Below are 22,734 nucleotides of genomic sequence, written 5' to 3'. Positions count from 1 at the left end.
TTCCGAGACTAAGCTATCTCCAACTTGACTCATTGTTAGCAAACAACAGTATTACATACGCATAGTATCCATCTAGAAGCTATAATCATGAAACAATCACGGATATCTAAACAAACAACCCAAAACCGAAACCGACACAGAGTCGGCCGGTCAGACCGCGAGCTAGCCGGTCTGACCGACACACATAGCCTGATCTGACTAGACCAAATCACAGACAGCAGTTCCTGTAGTTTACCTGTAAAATCCAATCATCTCCAAAACCACTTCACCAATAATCTCTAAATATCAAAACCAATAATCTTATATACTCCCTCCGTTTCAAAATGTTTGACACCGTTGACTTTTTCGCACATGTTTCACCGTTCGTCTTATTCAAAAAAAATTTGTGAAATATGTAAAACTATATGTGTATATGAAAGTATATTTAACAATGAATCAAATGATATAAAAAGGATAAATAATTACTTAAATTTTTTAAATAAGACGAATGGTCAAACACGTACTAAAAAGTTAACGGTGTCAAATATTTTAAAACGGAGGGAGTACCAATTATTCATCACATAATAAGAATCAAAAACACTTTACAGTTGCAGCGGCCAGTGGGCATGCATAAAGGCGAAAACGGCACGACCAAACTCGTCGAAAACACGCACGTAAACGCGGTAAGCTTGCCACCGCTGGTGGTTTCTACCACGAAACCCAGTTCAGTAGCGACCCCCACACCAAAAAAAAAAAAAACTCTAGTACTGCACGTGCGGCTCCTCTGCTGCTCCGCGACAAGCCGTGCCGCGGCCGTGCAAGTGCAGCTCGTGGTGATCGTGGCGCGTGGCGAGGCCACCCACATGTGCGGTGCCGGTGCGTGCGGACTCGCGCGACAAATCCGCTGGAGACGCCGCTAGAGCTTACTACTCCCCGTGCCGAGCGAGCCAGCGACCGCGACGCGACGCCGTGACCGCGCGCGGGAGCTGCCACCCGATTGGTTCCCCGGATTGCATTGCATTGCACCGCGGCCCAGAAACCGCAGAATTATCCGTGATGTCTCCAGATGCTACGAGAAGTACTAGTAGTAGAACCAGGACATATGACGACAATTTCAGCGGCTCGATCGATCACGAACCTGCCGGACAAATCCTCACGAACGATGAATGCAAGTGAAAAAACAAATTAATTCAGGCCATGATCAAGCAAGAACTTGCCACGTTGCACCGTGAAAAATCCACTTCTGTACTGTAAGCACCGTGAAAAATCCGTACCTGAAAGCTATTTAAAACCCGGAATCGCCGTACGGCTCCCTCCAAAATCCGAGAGCTAGAAGCAGCAAGCGAACTGGAACGAATTGATACTTCTACATCTTACTGTTGCTCGATTGTGATTGGTTCAGGCATGTCGCCGACGGCGATGTCGCTGACGACGACGACGAGCCGGCTGCCGATCTGCAGGGCGCAGGGCGGCGGCGGCGGCGGCGTCGCCAAGGAGAAGCGGACGACGCCGCCACCTGCCAAGATCACGCCGCCTTCGTCGTCGTCGTCGGAGGCCGCCGGACTAAGCAGGAGGAGGCTGCTGCAATCGGCCGGCCTCGGCCTCGGCCTCGGCCTAACGGCAGCGAGGCCGGCGCGAGCCAAGGCGACGGCGCCGGAGGAGGTGACGTCGAACAGGATGTCCTACTCCCGGTTCCTGGAGTACCTCGTCGCCGGCGCCGTCAAGAAGGTGGACTTCTTCGAGAACGGCACGGTGGCCGTCGCCGAGGTGGACGACGCGGCGGCGCTGTCGAGGGTGCACCGCGTCAAGGTGCAGCTCCCGGGCCTCCCCGCCGAGCTCGTCCGGAAGCTCCGGGACAAGGGCGTCGACTTCGCGGCGCACCCGGTGGAGCCCAGCGCCGGGGTGATGCTGCTCGACCTCCTCGTCAACTTCGGCTTCCCTCTCCTCTTCGTCGCCTCGCTCCTGTGGCGGTCGGCGACCATGAACAACCCCGGTGGCGGGCCTAGCCTCCCGTTCGGGCTCGGCAAGTCCAAGGCCAAGTTCCAGATGGAGCCCAACACCGGCGTCACGTTCGACGACGTCGCCGGCGTGGACGAGGCCAAGCAGGACTTCCAGGAGATCGTCCAGTTCTTGAAGTTCCCGGAGAAGTTCACGGCGGTCGGTGCGAGGATCCCCAAGGGCGTGCTGCTGGTCGGCCCGCCGGGGACGGGGAAGACGCTGCTGGCCAAGGCGATCGCCGGCGAGGCCGGCGTGCCCTTCTTCTCGCTGTCCGGCTCCGAGTTCATCGAGATGTTCGTCGGCGTCGGCGCGTCGCGGGTGCGCGACCTGTTCGACAGGGCCAAGGCGAGCGCGCCGTGCCTCGTCTTCATCGACGAGATAGACGCCGTGGGGCGGCAGCGCGGCGCGGGGATCGGCGGCGGGAACGACGAGAGGGAGCAGACGCTGAACCAGCTGCTCACCGAGATGGACGGGTTCGGCGGCGGCGACGGCGGCGTCGTCGTGATCGCCGCCACCAACCGGCCGGAGATCCTCGACGCGGCGCTGCTCCGGCCGGGGCGCTTCGACCGGCGGGTGTCCGTCGGCCTCCCCGACGTGCGCGGCCGGGAGGAGATCCTCCGCGTGCACGGCGCCAACAAGCGGCTCGACCCCGGCGTGTCGCTCGCCGTGGTCGCCATGCGCACGCCGGGGTTCAGCGGCGCCGACCTCGCCAACCTCATGAACGAGGCCGCCATCCTCGCCGGCCGCCGCGGCAAGGACCGCATCACCGTCAGCGAGATCGACGACTCCATCGACCGCATCGTCGCCGGCCTCGAGGGCACCAGCATGACCGACGGCAAGAGCAAGATGCTCGTCGCCTACCATGAGATCGGCCACGCAGTGTGCGCGTAAGTACACCCACCTCTCATTCTTCCTCCTCTCATCACCTTGTGTTTCCTTCCCTTCTCACATCGAGAATGTTAGTTTGAATCGAATATATTTAATAAATCGTTACAGTTTATAACTAAAAGTTATAAAATTATAGTAGGTGACTAGGTGTTAGAAATAAAGTAATGTAACACATTACCATTATTAAAAAAAGAAACAGTAATAGTCGGATTCACCACATGACCTTTAAGCATAGGCAAGACGGAACCGGAAATACTAATCGGCGGATGATGGCTCCCCCCGTCCGCCGAGCGCTCACCCGCCCGCTTCCTTCTCTATACTATTCTCCTCCCTTCTCTTCATACTATAGCAAACCAAAAAAATTTTAAAAAACACAATAAAGTTAGAAAAATTTATGTATAGAAATACTATGTACAAAAAATTTGAATTCAAATTCAAATTTGAATCGGGTATGTAAACTTTTGACTTATAAACTTTGGGTCTATAAACTTTAGGTGTATAAACTTTAGATGTATAGAAATACTATATATAGAAAATATTTGAATTCAAATTCAAATTTGAATCGGATATATAAACTTTAGGTCTATAAGCTTTAAGTGTATAAACTTTAGATGTATAGAAATACTATATATAAAAAAATATTTGAATTCAAATTTAAATTTGAATCGGATATATAAACTTTTGACTTATAAACTTTTGGTCTCTAAACTTTAGATGTGTAAACTTGAGGTGTATAAATTTTAGGTGTATAAATTTACTAAAATAGAAAAGTAATAAGGTGCCAAAAAAGAAAACCAGGTGGAGGGGGGAGAGGGGAGGGGGGTAGCGATTAGATTCGCTACCCCCATTGGCAGGGCGATCGATCGCCCATTAGGGCTGCTCAGAGGGAACAGTTATTGATGGTGTCTAGTCAAGAGTCAATACAACTCTGATACCCTCTGATTATGATAGATCGGGGAGGAGAGTCCATAAAGAGTCGCCTAGAGATAAATATTATGGTTGAAATCCGTTATCAAATATCGTGTCTCGGTATGTCATGTCTGGATCACCTACAACGTTCTCGATGTGCTATCGGGGCCCTTTTTTTTTCTTTTTAATGCAGGACTTTGACGGCGGGGCACGGCGAGGTGCAGAAGGTGACGCTGATCCCGCGGGGGCAGGCGCGCGGGCTGACGTGGTTCCTCCCCGGCGAGGAGGACCCGGCGCTGGTGTCGAGGCAGCAGATCTTCGCGGGGATCGTGGGCGGGCTGGGCGGCCGCGCCGCCGAGGAGGTCGTCTTCGGCGAGCCGGAGGTGACGACCGGCGCGGCGGGGGACCTGCAGCAGGTGACGCGGGTGGCGCGGCGGATGGTGACGGCGTTCGGGATGTCGGAGATCGGGCCGTGGGCGCTGGCGGAGCCGGCGGCGCAGGGCGGCGACGTGGTGCTGCGGATGCTGGCCCGGAGCTCCATGTCGGAGAGGCTCGCCGCCGACATCGACGCCGCGGTGAGGACCATCGTCGACGAGGCGTACGAGGTGGCCAAGGCGCACGTGAGGAGGAACCGCGCCGCCATCGACCAGCTGGTGGACGTGCTCATGGAGCAGGAGACGCTCGGCGGCGACGAGTTCAGGGCGATCTTGTCGGAGCACGTCGACATCGGCAAGGAGCGGCGGGAAACGGCGGCGAGGACAGAGCAGCTGGCCACTGCTTGAGCAGCAGTAGTGGTAGTACACAGAAGTGTAGTGTGTAGAGATATTTACATAGAGCAATGTAATGTACTGTAGTAACAAATGTAAGGCAGTTGATTGACAAACATATGAATGCATTTAGTTTGTTCTCAAATATTAGTAATGCATACAGAATTTTGACAACATCACATTTAGCCTATCTTACTAAATTTTAACAATGTTGCTCACTTGCCAAAATTTGGAAATGTTCATTTTTGCAATAATGTGAACAGGCCCTAAATGTTTTTCTTTTCTAATGAAAACTGGATTTCAGCATAATTTCACTTGTTTTTGTCGACATTTGATACTAGTTCTGACTTCTGATAAAATAAAACAGCTGCATATATGCGTCTCAGAAATTCACAGCAATCTCCGGACAGGCAGACATTAGGAAATATACCCTCCCAGTACCATTTGGATTACTAATACGTACTAGTATACTGCAAGTAGGAGTATAAGATAATCTGACTGTACTGAACTATAGCAGACACATGGAACACGCCAGATTCCCATCATAGAGACATGACAATATGACATTTAGCATTGCAAAGAGGATTTGCATTATATTATATTATATTATGTATATGTTGCTGGGCATAAATACTTTCTTCACGGCTCCCCAGCTTCAAGAGCCAAGAGACGCCTCTTCTTGTAGTTGGCCTTGAAGCAGGCCTGCCTGAGCCTCTTCGTCTTCTCCTCGAGCTGAACATACGGCTTCTGCTCCAGGAGCCTCCTCTCCTCCTGCAGCATCTCTACCAGCATCCTCAGCTGCTCCTCATTGTTCGCCTTGCTGGCTTCCTGAAGGACCTGCATCGCCATTTATCTCACAAATGTATTAATAAAACAGAGTATAAAGTTTTATCTGACATAGAATTACAAAAACGAAAGTTGGGAAGAAAGAGAGGACCTGTACATTGTTGATGAGTGTCTGCAAGCTTTTCATCTTGCGGTGTGGCCACCTTGGAATGCCCAGCTCTCTGCACTTCTTCTTCAGGAGGGTGAGCCCAACATTCAGCTCTCGTGCCGCCTGCGTGATCGGCATGTAGAAGTACTGGGACACGAGCTCGAACGTCAATGCCTTCTCCTCTGATCTAACATCGTCTCTCATGATCTTGGAGGCTGCTCCGTTCTCATCACCGTAATAGAGCAGTGGCAATCCCTTCTCACTTTTCTCTACCTTGTTCTCCGATTGCTCCATCTCATCCCAATACTTCAGCACATCATCTTCAAAGATGACACCAAGCTCGTCTGCATGGCAAGAAACAAGGGTCTAAGCACCACAAATACACAGAAATCACCATTCTTCTTCAGTTAAAAAAGAGATGACCATTCTTTCATTAATCCAAGAAGAAAGAAAAAAAGGCATACCTTGTAAAACGTTGCTTTGCATGACAGTAGAGTAGACTGGCTGGGGATGAAAGCTCGGGAAGGAAAGACTGGAGAAGAGCGCTTCCTCCTCAAGCAGGTAACTATCAGGCCAAAGGCTAGTACAATAAGGCCACCAGCTAGTTCATGAAAAAAAAAGGCTAGATCAATAACAGATAAACACACTGTCTTGCAGCCAAAAAATGCTACTGCTACAAAATTTTCTCAGAGAGGAGCATGGTTAACCATATGCATGATGCAAGACAAAACTGAGCTTACCTATGTTCTTGGCTGGGCTCCATTCTTTCGAGAGAGATTTGAGTGGTGAGCAGCCAGAGAATATATACTGAGTGGATGAACTCATGAAAGGAAAGCCGGCTCACAAATCCTGATATCATTGGGCGCATGACGCATGGAAACGGTTAGTAATTAAAACCATGCAAAAGAGTTAATGCAAAGAGTGGCTAATGGATCGGGGGTTACCAAAGCAATTATGGTATTGGCTGCCCACTAGTAATTAGTTTTGGTAATTGCAGAGCATGTCTTTGGGGTTTGTGCATTGGGGAGTAAAATCTTCCGGCTAGATTAGTTTTCCCACTAAGATTAGTACTACTGATATTCTTTAGCTGAACTGATATTTTAATATTATGGCTTGTTTAGGACATGAACCTTGTGTTTTGCTGTTCATCTACTTTAAATTTGCTGTATATATGTCTAATATTTGTGGCTTTGTGCATCTTAGTTGCAGTGGCCTGCTTATCCATTATCTTAAATATATATATATAAATATATATATATATATATATATATATATATATATAGTAAATTTGTTTGGTGCTCCATGGTGCCCGGGCACCATTGTTGAAATTGAGTATATACCCAATTCAAATGAGTATGAAACTTTTTCAATTACTTAGATATTAACATTAACTACTTTACTAACTAGTTCAAAACAAGTTTGAACTGAATTTGAACTTGTTTTTGTTAGATTTTGATTCTAGGTATATAACATCCATACATATAATTAGTTAGGTATGTAATCATGGATTGTGAAATAAAGTTAAATTTGAGTTGTTTTGTTGATAGGTATAGGTATGAATCGAATTATTATAACTAGGTATATACTCACAATTTGAAAATTTTGAAAAATTTGAGTGATTTTGTGCATTTGATACCATGGTGCCCGGGCACCATGGTGCCCCATATGAGTGTCCTATATATATATATATATATATATATATATATATATATATATATATATATATATATATATATATGGCTCATATATAAACGTGCACCACTGGCCTGTTGTAACCATAACTGTAACTAGTGAGAACTGGGAAAAATTTCATAGGGACGGATCCAGGACAATTCTCCTACGGGAGAGCAAGCATTTGTCAATTATGTTTCGTGAACAAAGCAGCAATTAACTGCAAAAAAAGAGATAGTATTATCGAAAACAAAGTAACAAACATGTGCCAAACATGTAAAACACAAGCTTACTTGATTGTTTCTTTTAGCAATAAGCTTTACTTGAGTTAGCTGGTTCATCTCCAAGCTCATTGGGTTGTGCCATTGCCAATCTGCAGAAAGCTAGGCAAACGACCGCACTGTGGAAAATAAATCATTCACATTTAGTATGATTTTGCTGTCTAAGAATGAATTTATCAAAATTTGAACAGTTATGTAAGTAAATTTAATATATCACTGTATAAATTCATTATTGCAATTAGATTGAAGACAAATCGTTTGTTGAACTCAGGAAAATACAAACAATACATGAAATGAGATATCTGTACAGTACAAGAAGAATTGAAGGAAGAAAAGCTGTATATTTGCTTCTACAGTCTAACACAACAAAACTTTTTTTCTGTTATATATAGAAACAAAAAATTTGCCGTACCGTCTAACTCCAATCTCTACATGTCCTGTCAACACCTTCCAGGACAGAAAAAATCTCCTGGGCATTGGGATGCCAAGTATCCCCTGAGATGAAGACATGCATCTTGCCTTCCAAATCAATCCAGCTGTATCCTGGCTGCTTGTAAACGCCTTGCCGTTCCATCTCTTCCCTTACCACCGCTGCACTTCCCCACTTCCCTTCATGGGCATGTAGGTTATGAATAAGTACGTATGGAGCAGAACTGTCGGGATTAATCGTCGATAGTTCCTTTGCAGCCATTTGAGCTAGTGGTTCATTCTTCTTAGCCGTACAAGCTCCAAGAAATGCACCCCAGACTGATCGATCTGGAGCCATTGGCATGCTATTGATCACCTCCAACGCGTCATCAAGTTGCCCATGACGTCCTATGAGATTGACGAGTGCAGCATAGTGCTCAATTCTAGCAACAATGCCATACTCATGAACCATGGTATCGAACACCATCCGTCCTTCAGAGACAAGACCAGCATTGACGCACGCACTCAAGAGAGAAACAAAGGTTATGTGAGTAGGCATAACCTTGGCTCTCCTCATCTCTTTGAACAGTTGCAAGGCTTTTGTAGCACGACCATGGTGTTCATAACATCCTATTAGTGCATTCCAAGACACTAAATCCTTTTTTGTATGCATCTGCTTGAAGATGGCCTCCGCATCATTTAGTGCCCCACATCTAGAGTACATCGTTATAAGTGCATTGCTGATTGCAGTATCTGGCACAAATGATTTTTCAACAAGTTGGTGGATCTGAGCTCCGAGGCCTAACATAGGGATAGAGGCACATGCTGCTAGAACAGAAGAGAAGGTATGCCGATCAGGAATCTCACCAACTTCAAGCATCTTTGAAAACAACTTAACAGAACTGATGTAATTCCCATTTTTCTCATAACCGGATATCATTGTATTCCATGAGATGGTTCCACGCTCTGGCATCCTATCAAAAAATCCCCTGGCATGCTCAGCCTCTCCTTTTTGCATGAATCCTTGTATAATTAAATTCCATGATACTGTATCTGGATCTGGCATTTCCCAGAACAGTTTCTCTGCTTCTTTCATATCTGACGCTTGAGTATACCCAGAAATCATAGTATTCCATGAAACCAAGTCTTTATCTGGCATCTCATTAAACAATGCCCTAGCTGAGCAAACATCACCAGCCTTGATATAGCATATCATCATCGAGTTCCATGAAACAACATTCCTCTCAAAACCTTTCCTTTTGAGCATATTATGCTGGTATTGTCCTTTGGGTATCATATCAAATAATCTTTTGGCATCACTAAACCTCCCAGCTTGTCCATATGCAACAATTAGTGTATTGTAAGCGTCAACAGCTTTGTCCATGTCTGTCACACTCAAACGCTTTGTTAACAACTCCTCGGCCTCATGCAGCATACCGTTCTTGGTAAACCCAGACACCATCGTGCTCAGAGATGCAGAATCCTTGGCAGGCATTGCATCGAACACGTCAAGGGCCTTCACCACCTGGCCAGCAGCAAAGAACCCGGTGACCATCGTGTTCCAGGAAGCGGCGTTCCTCTGGGGCATCTCGTCGAACAGCCTCCGCGCCTCGTCCATGAGCCCCCGGCGCGCGTAGGCGCCCAGCAGCGTGTTCCACGTGACGACGTCCCGCTGGGGCATTTCGTCGAACAGCCGCCGCGCGGCCGCGAGGTGGTCCGGGTGCGGGGAGGCGGAGTAGGCGGCGAGCAGCGTGTTCCACGAGACGGCGTCGCGGATGGGCATGGCGTCGAAGAACTCCCGCGCCGCGCGGGCGTTGGGGCGGCGGGCGAGCCCCGCCAGGAGCGAGTTCCACGTCACGACGGAGCGGGCCGGGAGGGCGTCGAAGAGGCGCCGCGCGGCGCCGTAGCGGCCGGCGCGGAGGAGCGCCGCGAGGGAGCGGTTGTGCCGCATGACGAGGTCGTCGGCGGCGGCCGGGGCCGGGGCCGGGGCCGCGCCCGCGGCGGTGGCCGTGGCGCGGCGGTGCGCGGCGGCTGGGACGGGAGGAGGCCTTGTCCGCATCACACACCAGGGGGGACTTAGCCGTTGTGTACGTGGGTTCGGTTCGTGTTGTGTTTAGCCTGAATCTGACGAGGTCCGACTTGGTTAAAGGGTCGCATTCCACTCTCAAGTTTCAAACATCCAAATCATAATTTCAAACTGTATAAAAGAGTTAATAGCATAGTCTCTTAAAAATACTAATGAATTCATTCGACAGAAGTGAGGCAAATCATACTGCAATCAGGTATAATGAATCTAGATCTGTAAATTTGTGGCATATGTATTGGTGTTATTAAATCGGTATCTATTATATTATTAAAACAGCTTTGAAAGGAGGCACCATGTTCGCTGTGGGGGCTAGAAATTCTCACATTAATTGGAGAAAAAAAAAGAAAAGAAGAGTCCAAGTAGAAATACAATCTAAAAATAGCTGAAATTCGGAATTAAAAAAAAGCAATATTGAAGGAAGTTTCCATATAATAACCCAATACGAGATTAACTAAAATTCAAAATAAAAATAAAATAAAATCTAAAATTAGAAAAAAAAGAGAGTCCAAGTAGAAATACAATTTAAAAATAGCTGAAATTCGAAATTAAAAAATAAGGAATATTAGAAGATGAGACTAGAGTCCATATAGAAATACAATTAGAAAATAGCTGAAATTCGGAATTAAAAATAAGGAATATTAGAAGAGGAGACTAGAGTCCATATAGAAATACAATTAAGAAAAAAATAGAAATTCGGAATTAAAAACAAGGAATATTATAAGTAGAGTATAGAGTCCATATCGAAATACAATTAAGAAAAAAATAGAAATTCGGAATTAAAAAATAAGGAATATTAGAAGTAGAGAAAAGAGTCCATATAGGAATTTAAAACTAACTAAAATTAAAAGTAGAGTTTAGAGTCCATAAAAATATACAATTTACAAATAACTGAAATTCGAAATTAAGAAAAACATGGGAAGAAGAGTTTAAAGTCAATATAGGAATACAATTTAGAAGTAATTGAAATTCGAAATTAAAAATTAAAGAATATTGAAAGATGAGTTTAGAGCCTACATAGAAATACAATTAGAAATAATAAAAATTCAGAAATAAACATAAATAATATTGGAAGAATAGCATAGAGTCTATGTAGAAATACAATTTACAGAAAATTCGGAATTAAAAAAAAGAAATATTAAAAGGCGAGTCTAGAGTCCATATAGGAATATATATAATTTACAAATAAGTAAAATTTGATATTAAAAATAATTAATAACTAACACGTATATAAAATACAATATGAATATGACACATTAGTAGTTTTGTGAAGTTATTGCAAAATTTAAAATTATGTTTAAATATAAAAGTTTAATATATTTGAATAATATAATGAGAAAACATATATGCTATTATATGAGAGAAAATATAATGATGCTAGCCGCGCAATCTGCGCGGGCCATCATGCTAGTTTCATAAACTAGGTGATATTCACGCGCTGCTGTGGAGCTAAATGTGTTACAAAATAAGTTGCCTTAAATATTTTGTGAAAGTACTTTTTTGAAATAAATATATACTATTTTTTTAAATATCCAATCTAAATAAATATTTAACAAGATATTAATATATTTCAAACTTTTAAAATTATGACGAAACAAAGTATCAATTTGTATCTGAAAGGAGTATTTTCAGTAGCATATTAATCTTCGTGTAATTTAAGCTATATTTATGAGGAAAAAAAATAGCTGAATCTGTCCTCACTCAAGTACTGTCCATGTGTGGTATGGCTTAGGTTCTGTTTGGGGAATTTAACTTGAGATTATGATAAACAACTGAGTACCGAGCTTGAATTAAATAAAAAAAAAAGCTAGGTCTTCCATTCTCGTCTTTTAGTCTAATTTTTGGGATTCTATAGCTATAACTTCTTAGGCTATGTTCGCTCCAGCGTGTGCGTATCCAGAACAGTGCATACGGAAAACATAATAGTCTATTAGCGCGTGATTATTAAGTACTCTATTCGTTCACAACTACTTTTCTTAGATGTTCCATAATACAATTAACTATGACCTCTTCTCTATTAAATTATTATTTTTAAAATCCCCCATCCTCAAGATCTCTAATTCTATTGGATGAATGCATTATACTATTTATTAGGGTCATCCAAACTAAGAGATAATAATAATTATTTCTTGATCTTTGGGTTAAGAGTGGTTGTACCTTATATTTTGAAATGGAGGGAGTATTAGCAACTTTCATATAAATTTTTTTTGTAAAACACACACCGTTTAACAGTTTGAAAAACGTACGCGCGGAAAAGAAGAGAGATGAGTTGCGAAACCTGAGGTAAGAACACAGCCTCATAAATTCTAGGTGAGAATCTGAACTATCCGAGAAAACTGAAGATTCTGGGAAAAGCTAGCTCTCGCAAACGGAACCTAATTAGGCCGGCCGGTTACATGAACCACATCAATCTGTTCTTCACCGTGCGTAAATAATGGCAGGTGCAAGAAGTGCCGCACCACACAAATATCTCGGCGATAGAATGGCGTGTGCTCCTGCTCCATCGAGTTCTCCTTGCGTGCAGCATACATGCATGCTAGCTAGCCAGCTAGCTCCAGGACTCAAGTTAAGCTGAGCTGCCTCCGACTCATCCGGGATCCATAGCCATTGCTAAGCTAAGCTAAGCCTGATCGGTGTAGTGTTGGCAATGGCTCACACGAGCTCGCAAAAGCACGGCAACGACGACGTCGACACCGGCGCGGAGGCGGCAATGGACCAGCTCGCCGGGAGGTCGTCGTCGTCACCGGCGCCGGAGAAGATGAGGAGGCGGCCGGAGAAGAGCGGCACGGTGTGGACGGCGACGGCGCACATCGTCGCGCTCCTGATCGGGTCCAGCGTCCTGGCGGTGGCGTGGACCTTCGCCCAGCTCGGGTGGGTCGCCGGCCCCGCCGTCGTCGTCGCCCTCTCCGTCGTCACCTACTACTCCTCAGCCCTCCTCGCCGACTGCTACCGCGACGACGACCCTGATCACCTCGGCGGCAGCGCCGTCCATGGCGAGTACATCGCCGCCGTCCGCTCCTACCTTGGTAGCAACTACTCTCTCCGCCAGTCAAACCTCCCGTTAAAAAAACGGATTTGCTAACCTCCTGTCGACAGAAATTATAGCCCCAAATCTTACAGATTTTTGGCCACTGGATGAGCTTCGAGATTCATGCTCCAGACCTTCTCCTTCAACTCCGGCGACCTCCTCTTCTTCTCCGGTGCCGGCGACACCCTACGGGTTAGGGTCCCGGGGTAGGGTGGGGGTGGGAGGGGGAGGGAAGGGGAGGAGTTCGCCGGCTTAGAGGGATGGCCAGGGGAGGCGGTAGCCAGGCAGTGGGCAGCGGATCGGGTGGGCAGCGAGGCGCCGGCGCCAGAGCCACGGGGCTGGAGAAGGGCGGTGGGCCGGTGTTGGTGGCGGGGGCATCGCCGACGACGACTCACGGAGGAAGGAGGGGGGAGAGGGGGAGGGGAAGGGGGAGGGGGAGGGGGAGGAGGCTGGCTGGGGAAGGTCTCGTCGGCGCCGTTGATGCCCTCCGGCCAGCCGGCGAGGCGGGCGGCGGCGCGGTGCGGCGGTGGCGGCGGGGGGATCGAGCAGAGGGTGGCGGCTGAATCGCGCGACATGAGGGGAACGGGAGGAGAGCTAGGGTTAATACCTCTGCACGAATCTTAAAGCACATCTAATGGCCCAAAATCTGAAAGATGGGAGGTGGGATTTTCTGCCAACAGATGTATAGACAGTCCCAAAAAAAGAAGTAGAATAAGGGTCTGTTTGGCACAGCTCTAGCTCCAACTCCATCTCTCCTAGAGCTAGAGCTCAGCTAAACAGTTTCAGCTCCACCAAAACTGGGAGTGGAGCTGGGTGAAGCTCTCTCTCAAAATGAATTAGAGTTGTGGAGCTGGGTTTAGACAGCTCCACAACTCCACTCCAGACCCAACTTCTGAAGCTAAATTTAGGAGTTGGAGCTGTACCAAACAGACCCTAAGTGTGGTCAAAATTTAAAAACTTCGACCACCTCTCTCCCTTTCACAATACTTAAAAATTTTAAAATTAATTAAGATATGCAAAGATTTTTGAAAAAGAAAGAGTAAATTTCACAAAACTACAGATACTATGACCAAATTATCACAAAACTACAGATTTAACTCGATGTATCACAAAACTACACATTTAACACCAAATTTATCACAAAACTACACATTTAAGATGAAGTGTCACAAAACTACATATTTAGTAACTAAATTATCACAAAACTACAAGTTTAGAATCAATTTAATCACAAAGTAATGATGTTTATAGCTCCACCATAACAATGGTGCTAGGGATTTAAACTCTAAAGTTGTAGTTTTGTGATAAGTTCAATATTGAATATGCATTTTTATGATACTTAATCTAAAATATGTAGTTTTGTGATAAATTTTGGTGCTAAATATGTAGTTTTGTGATATAACTCCTTAAATCTGTAGTTTTGTGATAATTTGGTCAAAATACTTGTAGTTTTGTGAAATTTACTCAAAAAGAAATATCATAAACTAATTAGATCTTCTAAACTATGCCTAATGTCTAGTAAATATAAATTGTCACAAGTTTTTTAAGTTCTATAAACTGTCGCAAGTTTTTTAAATGAGAAACTTTTAAATTTGACTGTTTTGGGGAAAGAAACTATCGATAATTTTATACTAGTAACAATTTTGTGATGTAGGTCCGAAAAGCGTGACATTCTGCGGCATCATCCAGTACGGCGTTCTCTGGGCGGCGATGGTTGGCTACACCATCACATCAAGTTCAAGCATGAGGTATGGCGCGTATACAACTTTAGATCACAAATATTTTCAAAAAGACAAAATTGAAACCAAATGAAAAAACGCTAAAACATATAAAGAGCTATACTGAAGCTGATCTGTGTACTGATACTGATCAGCTAGCGAGCTTGTTTTTTTTTTTTCTGTGCAGTGCGGTGCGAAGAGTGAACCGCTTCCACCGCAACTGGTTGGCCGCCGGCGACGGCGACGGTGGCGGCGGCGGCGGCGGCGCCACCGGCGTCAGGTACATGGTGGTGTTCGGCGCGTTCCAGCTGCTCCTCTCGCAGCTTCCCAGCCTCGAGAATGTAGCGTGGCTCTCCGTCATCGCCGTCGCGACGTCGTTCGGGTACTCCTCCATCTGCCTCGGCCTCTGCGCCGCCAAGTGGGCGTCCCACCGCGGCGGCGTCCGTGGCACGCTCGCCGGCGCCGCCGCCGGCTCGCCGGGGGAGAAGGTCTTCAATGTCCTCCTCGCCGTTGGGAACATCGCTATCTCCTACATCTATTCTCCCGTGCTCTTCGAAATCCAGGTTTGTATAGACGAATTTGGGAGTTGATTTTAATCCTCGTGTGGATCGTTGTTTCCATGTTAGTTAAATGATTATGAATTTTTATAAAAAATTAAAAAAATGTATTAACATGTGATATGTCACTACACAAACATACGCGTTCAAATTTAACTTTTACATCTCGCAACAACAAAATAAATTTGACTGGGAATATACATTAATTAGTTGTAGTTTAATTTATTTTTTTACCAGATATAAAAGTTGAATTTGACCTTATATATTTATGAAGTGATATACCACATATTAATACATCTTCTTAAAATTTTTCATAACCATACGAGTGACCCCTCGTTGATCAAAATAGTTTCCCGATGAATTCGATCTTTTTTTCTTCTCGATCTTTTTCTTGAAAAAAGAAGGCAATGCATGCAGGACACGGTGAGAACGCCTCCGTCGGAGAGCAAGACGATGAAGAGGGCGTCGCTGTACGGCCTCGCCATGAGCGCCGTCTTCTACCTCGTGCTCGGAGCATCCGGCTACGCCGCCTTCGGCGACGACGCGCCCAGCAACATCCTCACCGGCGCCGCCTTCCACGAGCCCTTCTGGCTCGTCGACGTCGCGAACGCCTGCGTCGTCGTCCACTTCCTCGGAGCCTACCAGGTCATCGCGCAGCCGGTGTTCGCGAGGCTGGAGGCGTACGTCGGCGGGCGGTGGCCGGAGTCCAGGCTCGTCACGGCCAGCTACGAGCTCCGCCTCCGCGTGCCGGCGTGGACGTCCGCGCCGCCGACGGCCGTGACACTGTCGCCGGCGAGGATGGCGCTGCGGGCGGCGGTGATCGTGGCGACGACGGCGGTGGCGGCGATGATGCCGTTCTTCAACGCCGTGCTGGGCTTCATCGCCGCGCTCGGGTTCTGGCCGCTCGCCGTCTACCTCCCGGTGAGCATGCACATCGCGAGGGTCAAGATCCGGAGGGGGGAGGCGCGGTGGTGGGCGCTGCAGGGCGCGAGCGCGGCGCTGCTCGTCGTCGCCGTCGGCATGGGCGTCGCGTCCGTGCGCGACATGGTGCAGAGGTTGAACGAAGCTGCTCCCTTCAAGACCACGGGCTAAACTAATTTACCGAGTGCTTTAGAAATTTATTACGATCACTTACATAATTGATAAGGACGTGACTACGATGAGACCGTAAGCTGGATTGTCATAATCAACGACTTCAATCTCATATCCAGTTGCTATTAGTACATCCAAAAGTGGATGCATTTTTTTTCTTATAGAATTTAATTTCTCTTAAATTACTTATCCGATTTACGATCCAATTACACCATTGGGTTCGTAATAATTAAATTTTTATAACAAAATCTCATATAACTATATTTTTATAAAAGTTATAAATTATTTTTATAATTTACTTTTAGATTTTATTAAATTACTTCTTACTTATAAAAGTAAATTCAATAAAGGCTGAAAGTAATTTACATATATTATATTGTAGAAGTAACTTAAAACAAAACCAAGTAACTTGTTACCGCATTAAAAGTAAATCTATAATGGGAGTAAAAGCATAAGTCTATCTAGAAATTTGATTTAATCAACATATCATAGTTACCCCACAACTGATTTACTTCTGATGTCATGACAAGTTATATATTTTCTTTTTTTTAAGTTACTTCTATAATATATGTAAATTACTTTAAGTTTTATTGAATTTACTTTTATATATCTATGATGTAATTTAATGAAATCCAAAAATAATTTAGATATAATCTAAAAGTAATTTATATTTTATCATCAAAATATAATTATGCGAGATCCTATTATAAAGATTTAATGTAATGAATACAACGGTATAATCAGATCGTAGATCGGATGAGTAAGTTAAGAGAAAATTTTATTTGAAGCATAGGTGGTAGGAACATATTTTATACTTACTCAATAGACAAGTATTATAGATTAACACATATTTGGACAACATTTGATGGCGTCGCTGGTTAGCACTAAAACGAGATGCTTCTCGATTTAGATTTTGCGAATTGATAACGTATAAGTATAAGAAATGCTTTGTAATGGAAAAAAAATATTGTGGGATAAAGTACCAAAATCACTGAAATTTCAAAACGCTTGGAAACTGTGCTTCAAATTTAAAAGTAAATACCGAATCGATTTTGAACAAAATTTGCAAAAATGCGTCCAAAGAAAGGTGAGTTAGGAAGATAATGGCACCTTAGCTAATCGGCGGAATGTAAAACAAGATATAATTAGTGCATAATTGATTAAATATTAGCTATACAAATTTGAAAAGTATATTTCTAAACTTTATTATATAGAAAGTTTTTGCACATGACGTACCGTTTAACCGTTTGGAGAACGTGCTTGCACAAAATCAGAAACTCAGATAGTCAGGTAGTAGCTCAGCTATTATGCTCTCCCGAACTCACCCATAGGTCAGCTATTATAATAGCTCAGCTATTATAAGTCAATAGCAATAGTTGAACCCCCAATTTCACTCTTCGTCTACACAGACAATCTGAAGTTCTGAACATATACTCCACCACTCTCAACGGAGAGAGTAGGACGTATCGCGGTTGGCAGGGGGCGAAGCTATGTTAATGCTACATAGTGAACATGACACGAGTCTAACTATTGTATTAGTTAGTTTGATATGTACGTAAGTGACATGTATGTATATGAGACACCTGATAATTTCACTACTATGAAACATCAAATAGGTATCGCCACCATAGGTGCCGGTAGTGCTAAAACCGGTTCCTATAGATATTTCCCGCCTCTGCGGATTGAAATTGCACAAAACCAACACCTTTAAGTAATTATAGGTGTCGATTCTAAATTAAAAACCGACACCTATTCTATTTTGTATTGGTTTTTCTTTAAAAATCTGAATATTTAATATTAAAAACGGCACCTATAGTTGAGCCGAGCCGGTGGGCCCCACCATGATGCTTCGAGAAGATAAGGTCCGCAGCGTCGACCGCTCGTCTCCTCTCGGTCTCTCTCTCTCTCTCATTCTCTCTGCTCTCTCTCACCTCTCCCCTCTCTTCTCTTCTCTTCTCTTTCTCCTCTCCCGCCGGCGGCGGCGGCGGCTGGAGGAGTGGCGTGTGGTGGCGGTCACGCCCTCCCCCTCGCCAGTTCCAGGGAGGGGCGGCCTAGCGGCAGCAGCGGAGGTGCGGCCTAGCGGCGGCAGCGGTAGCAGCGGGAGGCGGCATGCGGCGGCAGAGGGGAGGGGGATGCGGTCAGTGGCGGATCCACTGTTGGGGCTTGTGAGTGCGCAAGCCCCAGCTCCATGATCCCCTTCCTCTAATTAGCAACTAATGATTCTAATTAGCATTTAGTTTAAATCTAGTAGTATGGCAAGGAAAGCTACATCAAGCACTCAATGCCCAAATTAAATTGCCAATGTTAAATATGTTATAAGTATACCATACCAATTTCTTGATAGATTTGTGTGTATAAATTAATATAGCTGCAAATTAAAATGGAGAAAGCAATGTGTTGTGTCTTGATCATATGCGTTTGGGTTTCATCCGAAAATACTTAGTTGACATATTGTAACACCCTGAAAATTCGACCGACAAAAATCTAAACTCTAAAAATACGGATTTTCAAAAACTTTTTAAATTAATTGCATCATGCCGATCCTATTCGCCTATTTTATTTGGATTTGATCTCGAAGTTTATTAACCGTGAGTAAAGAATAGTTAGTTAGGAATAAACCATAAAAACAAGTTGGTAAAGTAAATATAAATTAAAATAAAGATTAGGTGTGGATAGAAATAAATAAAATATTATCGCGACCATATTTGGATCAATTAAATTTAAATACGATGGGATAAGAATTAACCCTAACTAAAACTCAAATAAATTATATAAAAATAAAATATGAGTAATATTAATCTAGGGTGGATTCATTAGTTAAAATAACACAAATATTGATTAAACTTCCTATATACAAAAATTTGGAATTATGGAATCAAATTTAAATAGAAAATGGGCTAAAATCGGGAAAATAGGAAACTACACTGTTCATTAGCCTCTAGGTGCTCGACATGGTTCCCCTAGCCTCGCCCGCGCCCCGCTTGCCCGCGCCCTGCTCGCCCGCGCCCCGCTCGCCCGCCGCGCCGCCGTCGCCATCGTCACCGCCGCGTCGCCGTCGGCCTCGAGCTCCGTGCCGCCGCCTCGTGCCTTGAGCCGCCGCACGCCGTCGCCATCGTCGCCTGCCGCCGCGCGCCGTCGCCATCACCGCATATCGCCGTCGCCATCCCATCGCCGTTGCCGCGCCGTCGCCGTCGCGTCCCGCCTCGCGCCGCGCGTGCGTCCCGTCGTCCGCGTCGCTCGCCGCCATCCCGTCGCGCCGTCCCATCGCCGCTGCTGCCGCCCGCCGTCACGTCGTCGCTGCCGAGCCGTCGCCGTCGCTGCTCCGCGCCCCGCGCCGCGCCGCGCGCCGTCCCGTCGCCGCGCGCCGCCGCTACCGCTGTCACATCGCGAGTCGCCGCAGCCGTCGCGTCACCCCGTACCGTGCTGCCTCGCGCCCCGAGCCGCCCGCCCGTCCCATCGCCGCTCGCCCGTCGTCTCGCCCCGTCGCCGCCGCGCCGCGCTACCGTCGCGTCACCGCCCGTCACGTCCCGCCCCGAGCCGCGCGCCGCCGCTATCGCCGCCGCCGTCGACGTCCCGTCGCCGTGCGTCCCGTCGCCGCCTCGCGCCCCGCGCCGCCGCGCCGCCGTCGCGTCGCCCCTTCCCTTCTCTTTCTTTCCCCTCCTCTCCCCTATAAAACTCCACCCTCTCCCCATTTTCCCCACCCCATCTCACCCTTCCTCCCCTCTTCCCTCTCCACTGCGCCGCCGCTCTCGTGTCGCCGCGCCGCCGTTCCCGTGTCGCCGCGCCGCCGTTCCCGTGCCGCCGCGCCGCCGTTCCCGTGCCGGCCCGCCGCCGTTCCCGTGCCGCCGTGCCGCCGCTCCCGCGCCGCCGTGCGCCACCGTCGCCGCTGCCGCCGCCGGTGAGCCGCCCTCCTTCCCCCTCGCGTCCACCGCCGCCGCCGCTCGGGTGGGAGAGAGCCGAGAGAGAGAGAGGGAGAGGAAAAGAGAGGCCGGCAGAGAGAAAAAAGAGAGAGAGAGAGAAGGAAAAAGAAAAGAAAAGAGAGAGAAGGAAAAAGAAAAGAAAAGAGAGAGAGAAGGAAAAAGAAAAGAAAAGAAGGAAGGAAAAAGAAAAGGGAAATAGATAGGAAATTAGAGGGAGATTAGGGAAGTTTAGAAAATTTAAAATAATTAGAATTTAGTTATAGATTAGTTATAGTCGTAGAATTGCGAAATTTAATATAAATTATGGATTATTCTTGGTAATTTCTACAAGAAATCAATTCGCGGTAGTAGTTTAAATGTAGATAACAACTAAACAAATAAATGAATTCTTATAGATTATTATAGATTATTTTTGGGTAATCCCTATCAGTAATCGATTCACGGTAGAAATTCGGTTTTAACTACTAGGGATTTTACCCGTGTATTATATTTAATCATTTAGTCATAGACTAAATTAAATCGTACAATATTTCTAGGATTCTGTCCGACATTTAGCTCGCGATAGAAATTTCTAACCTATTATATGGATATAATGCTCGGTTAGATTAAATTAAAAACTTATGACAACAAAATATTTATACCCGCAAAATAGTTTGAATCGAAATTGGGTTTGCCTTAGTTCGCGAATAGTAAAGTTAATATAAAAGAATTGACTTACGCGCTCGACTCCCACTTGGATTTATTTGGATTTTACTTGAATTCTAACCGAATTCAAAATCGATTCTTCGCACGTACTTGTAGAGCCCGAGAGAGTTGCGGATCCAAGCGAGGACCAAGACCCGCAAGACCTTGAGCAAGGCAAGTCATCACTATTCTTTGAACATGTTGATCCCAATTGCGAAATTATTTTGTTTACAAATAAAATTGCATGCAATGATGAACATCCTACTTGTGATTATGCCATGCCTTGATTATTGTTTACCCCTCATTCCTTCGTAACCATGTTTACGTATGAGTCCCTAGTCAATTATGACAATTGCTTAGGAATGCTATTCTAGAATTATGCATACTCATATTTATCAAATGCTATATGCTTGGGCAATTACCTTTGGGAAGGTAATTGAGATGCGGCATGTGGAGACATGAGCGCCACATTGCCATGATATTGATGACATGATTTGTGAAAGGAGAAATAAAACTAAACAACTGTTTTCGACTGGGGCGGACGGAGGATTTGGGTGGTATCTGGAAAAGGCTAGTACCGTCCCCGGTCAATTAAGGACCGAGCCATGAAGTTAAGCATGAAACGACCCCCGTACAACCGTACTTCTCGAATGGGTATAGACCTAGCGGATTAGATAGCCGAGCGGAGGCAGTATCCCTGCATAGATGGTTCACCCCTGAGTGAGGCAGGTGCGCTACGATGGGACAGCCGTTGAGGTAGGGCCGAGAGGCGTGCCCTACATCGGTGTCGCCATTGGTAGGACTGCCATGAGTGTGTGAGAGAGAGAACTTAACTTGAACTATAATTTAATATGTGTGTGAGACTTCTCTTTCCCGGGAGCGCCAGAACTCCTCTCACTGCTAGAAACATGGACACCTAGAGTGCATGAGGATTTAAGTTCATGGAGCGGGTACTGCCAATGCGAGGTTATCGAAAAGCTTTGCCGTGACGCGTCTCATGTGTTGGGACGAGGCTCATGTGTTGGGCAGTTGCGGAGTGCGGGTAAAGTGTACATCCACTGCAGTGTGAGTAAACCAAATCTATTCGAATAGCCGTGCTCGCGGTTATTGAGCACCGGGACATGTATTACACTTGGCTAGACTCTAAATTCTTAACCTGTGTGGGATGGGATATTGCATGATGATTTTTATGCTGATGGAGCCACTTCCTAAGAGGAAGGAAGGTGGACGTCCTCAGAAAACCATGACGACTCAATGGCGGGAAGCTATCCTTGGGATCACAATGGATGGTGGACAGAACCGTCATTGTTTAATATGAACACTGGTACTAAAATTTGATTAGTCTGTGCTAGGTCTTAGGCTTGCGAAAAGAATTACAAAACTGGCTTTGTGCAAAGGAACCATAGCTATCCTTTGAATACCCCTATCATGTGCATTTCTTGCTATGGTGGCTTGCTGAGTACGGTTGGTACTCACCCTTGCAAATATAAAATTAATCAGAAGCGGGAGATGAAGCTTCGGAGGATCCCTATGCCTACTACCAGGAGGGAGAAGAAGACGATGGCGCTCAGTAGGTCTTACTTACGGTCGTTGCCTGTGGCAATGGCATGCCGCTGCCTGAATTCCGCTGCCTCATCTATTTCTGTTTTTGGATGTATTCCGGACCGCTCGGTTCGATGATTTAAGAGAATGCCTGCGGGCTTATGATGTAATAATTAGCACTGGACTCTCGTGTATGTGCTTTTGGGTATTTCAGCTATGAACTCGTGTGTACCAGACTACTTGATCCAGGGAAATGGTACTGTTTACACGAATGA

General features: G+C 45.8%; 4 protein-coding genes across 5 annotated transcripts; 2 read left to right on the top strand and 2 right to left on the bottom strand.

The window, feature by feature from the left end:
• Positions 1-1,272: 1,272 nt before the first annotated feature.
• Positions 1,273-4,796, top strand: LOC127777793 (ATP-dependent zinc metalloprotease FTSH 6, chloroplastic). The gene is made up of 2 exons (XM_052304411.1): positions 1,273-2,864; positions 3,968-4,796. Exons 1-2 carry the CDS (start codon positions 1,384-1,386, stop codon positions 4,554-4,556), a joined length of 2,070 nt encoding a protein of 689 aa, XP_052160371.1. The 5' UTR covers positions 1,273-1,383; the 3' UTR covers positions 4,557-4,796.
• A 384-nt stretch (positions 4,797-5,180) lies between these two features.
• On the bottom strand, positions 5,181-6,238 carry LOC127776339 (protein RKD1-like). Its single transcript, XM_052302691.1, has 4 exons — positions 6,216-6,238; positions 5,940-6,055; positions 5,479-5,819; positions 5,181-5,378 (listed from the first exon to the last, which is right to left on the bottom strand). Exons 1-4 carry the CDS (start codon positions 6,236-6,238, stop codon positions 5,181-5,183), a joined length of 678 nt encoding a protein of 225 aa, XP_052158651.1.
• Positions 6,239-6,292: 54 nt separating this feature from the next.
• LOC127777794 (pentatricopeptide repeat-containing protein At1g62260, mitochondrial-like) lies at positions 6,293-9,894 on the bottom strand. Of its 2 annotated transcripts, XR_008018370.1 has the most exons (3): positions 7,840-9,894; positions 7,440-7,546; positions 6,293-6,324 (listed from the first exon to the last, which is right to left on the bottom strand). XR_008018370.1 is itself a non-coding variant. In XM_052304412.1 (2 exons), the coding sequence occupies exon 1, from the start codon at positions 9,892-9,894 to the stop codon at positions 7,843-7,845; it is 2,052 nt and encodes a 683-aa protein (XP_052160372.1). In that variant the 3' UTR covers positions 7,230-7,546; positions 7,840-7,842. The 2 variants fall into 2 exon arrangements, 1 of the variants encoding a protein (XP_052160372.1); XM_052304412.1 differs by lacking the exon at positions 6,293-6,324 and having other exon boundaries at positions 7,230-7,546.
• A 2,575-nt stretch (positions 9,895-12,469) lies between these two features.
• LOC127776081 (amino acid permease 4-like) lies at positions 12,470-16,438 on the top strand. Its single transcript, XM_052302407.1, has 4 exons — positions 12,470-12,944; positions 14,601-14,694; positions 14,852-15,227; positions 15,639-16,438. Exons 1-4 carry the CDS (start codon positions 12,566-12,568, stop codon positions 16,311-16,313), a joined length of 1,524 nt encoding a protein of 507 aa, XP_052158367.1. The 5' UTR covers positions 12,470-12,565; the 3' UTR covers positions 16,314-16,438.
• The last annotated feature ends 6,296 nt before the right edge of the window (positions 16,439-22,734 follow it).

The sequence above is a fragment of the Oryza glaberrima genome, chromosome 6 (genome assembly GCF_000147395.1).
Source record: "Oryza glaberrima chromosome 6, OglaRS2, whole genome shotgun sequence".
Lineage (NCBI taxonomy): Eukaryota > Viridiplantae > Streptophyta > Magnoliopsida > Poales > Poaceae > Oryza > Oryza glaberrima.
Note: the sequence above shows the minus strand (reverse complement) of the source record. Positions and strands in the feature narration are given on the sequence as shown.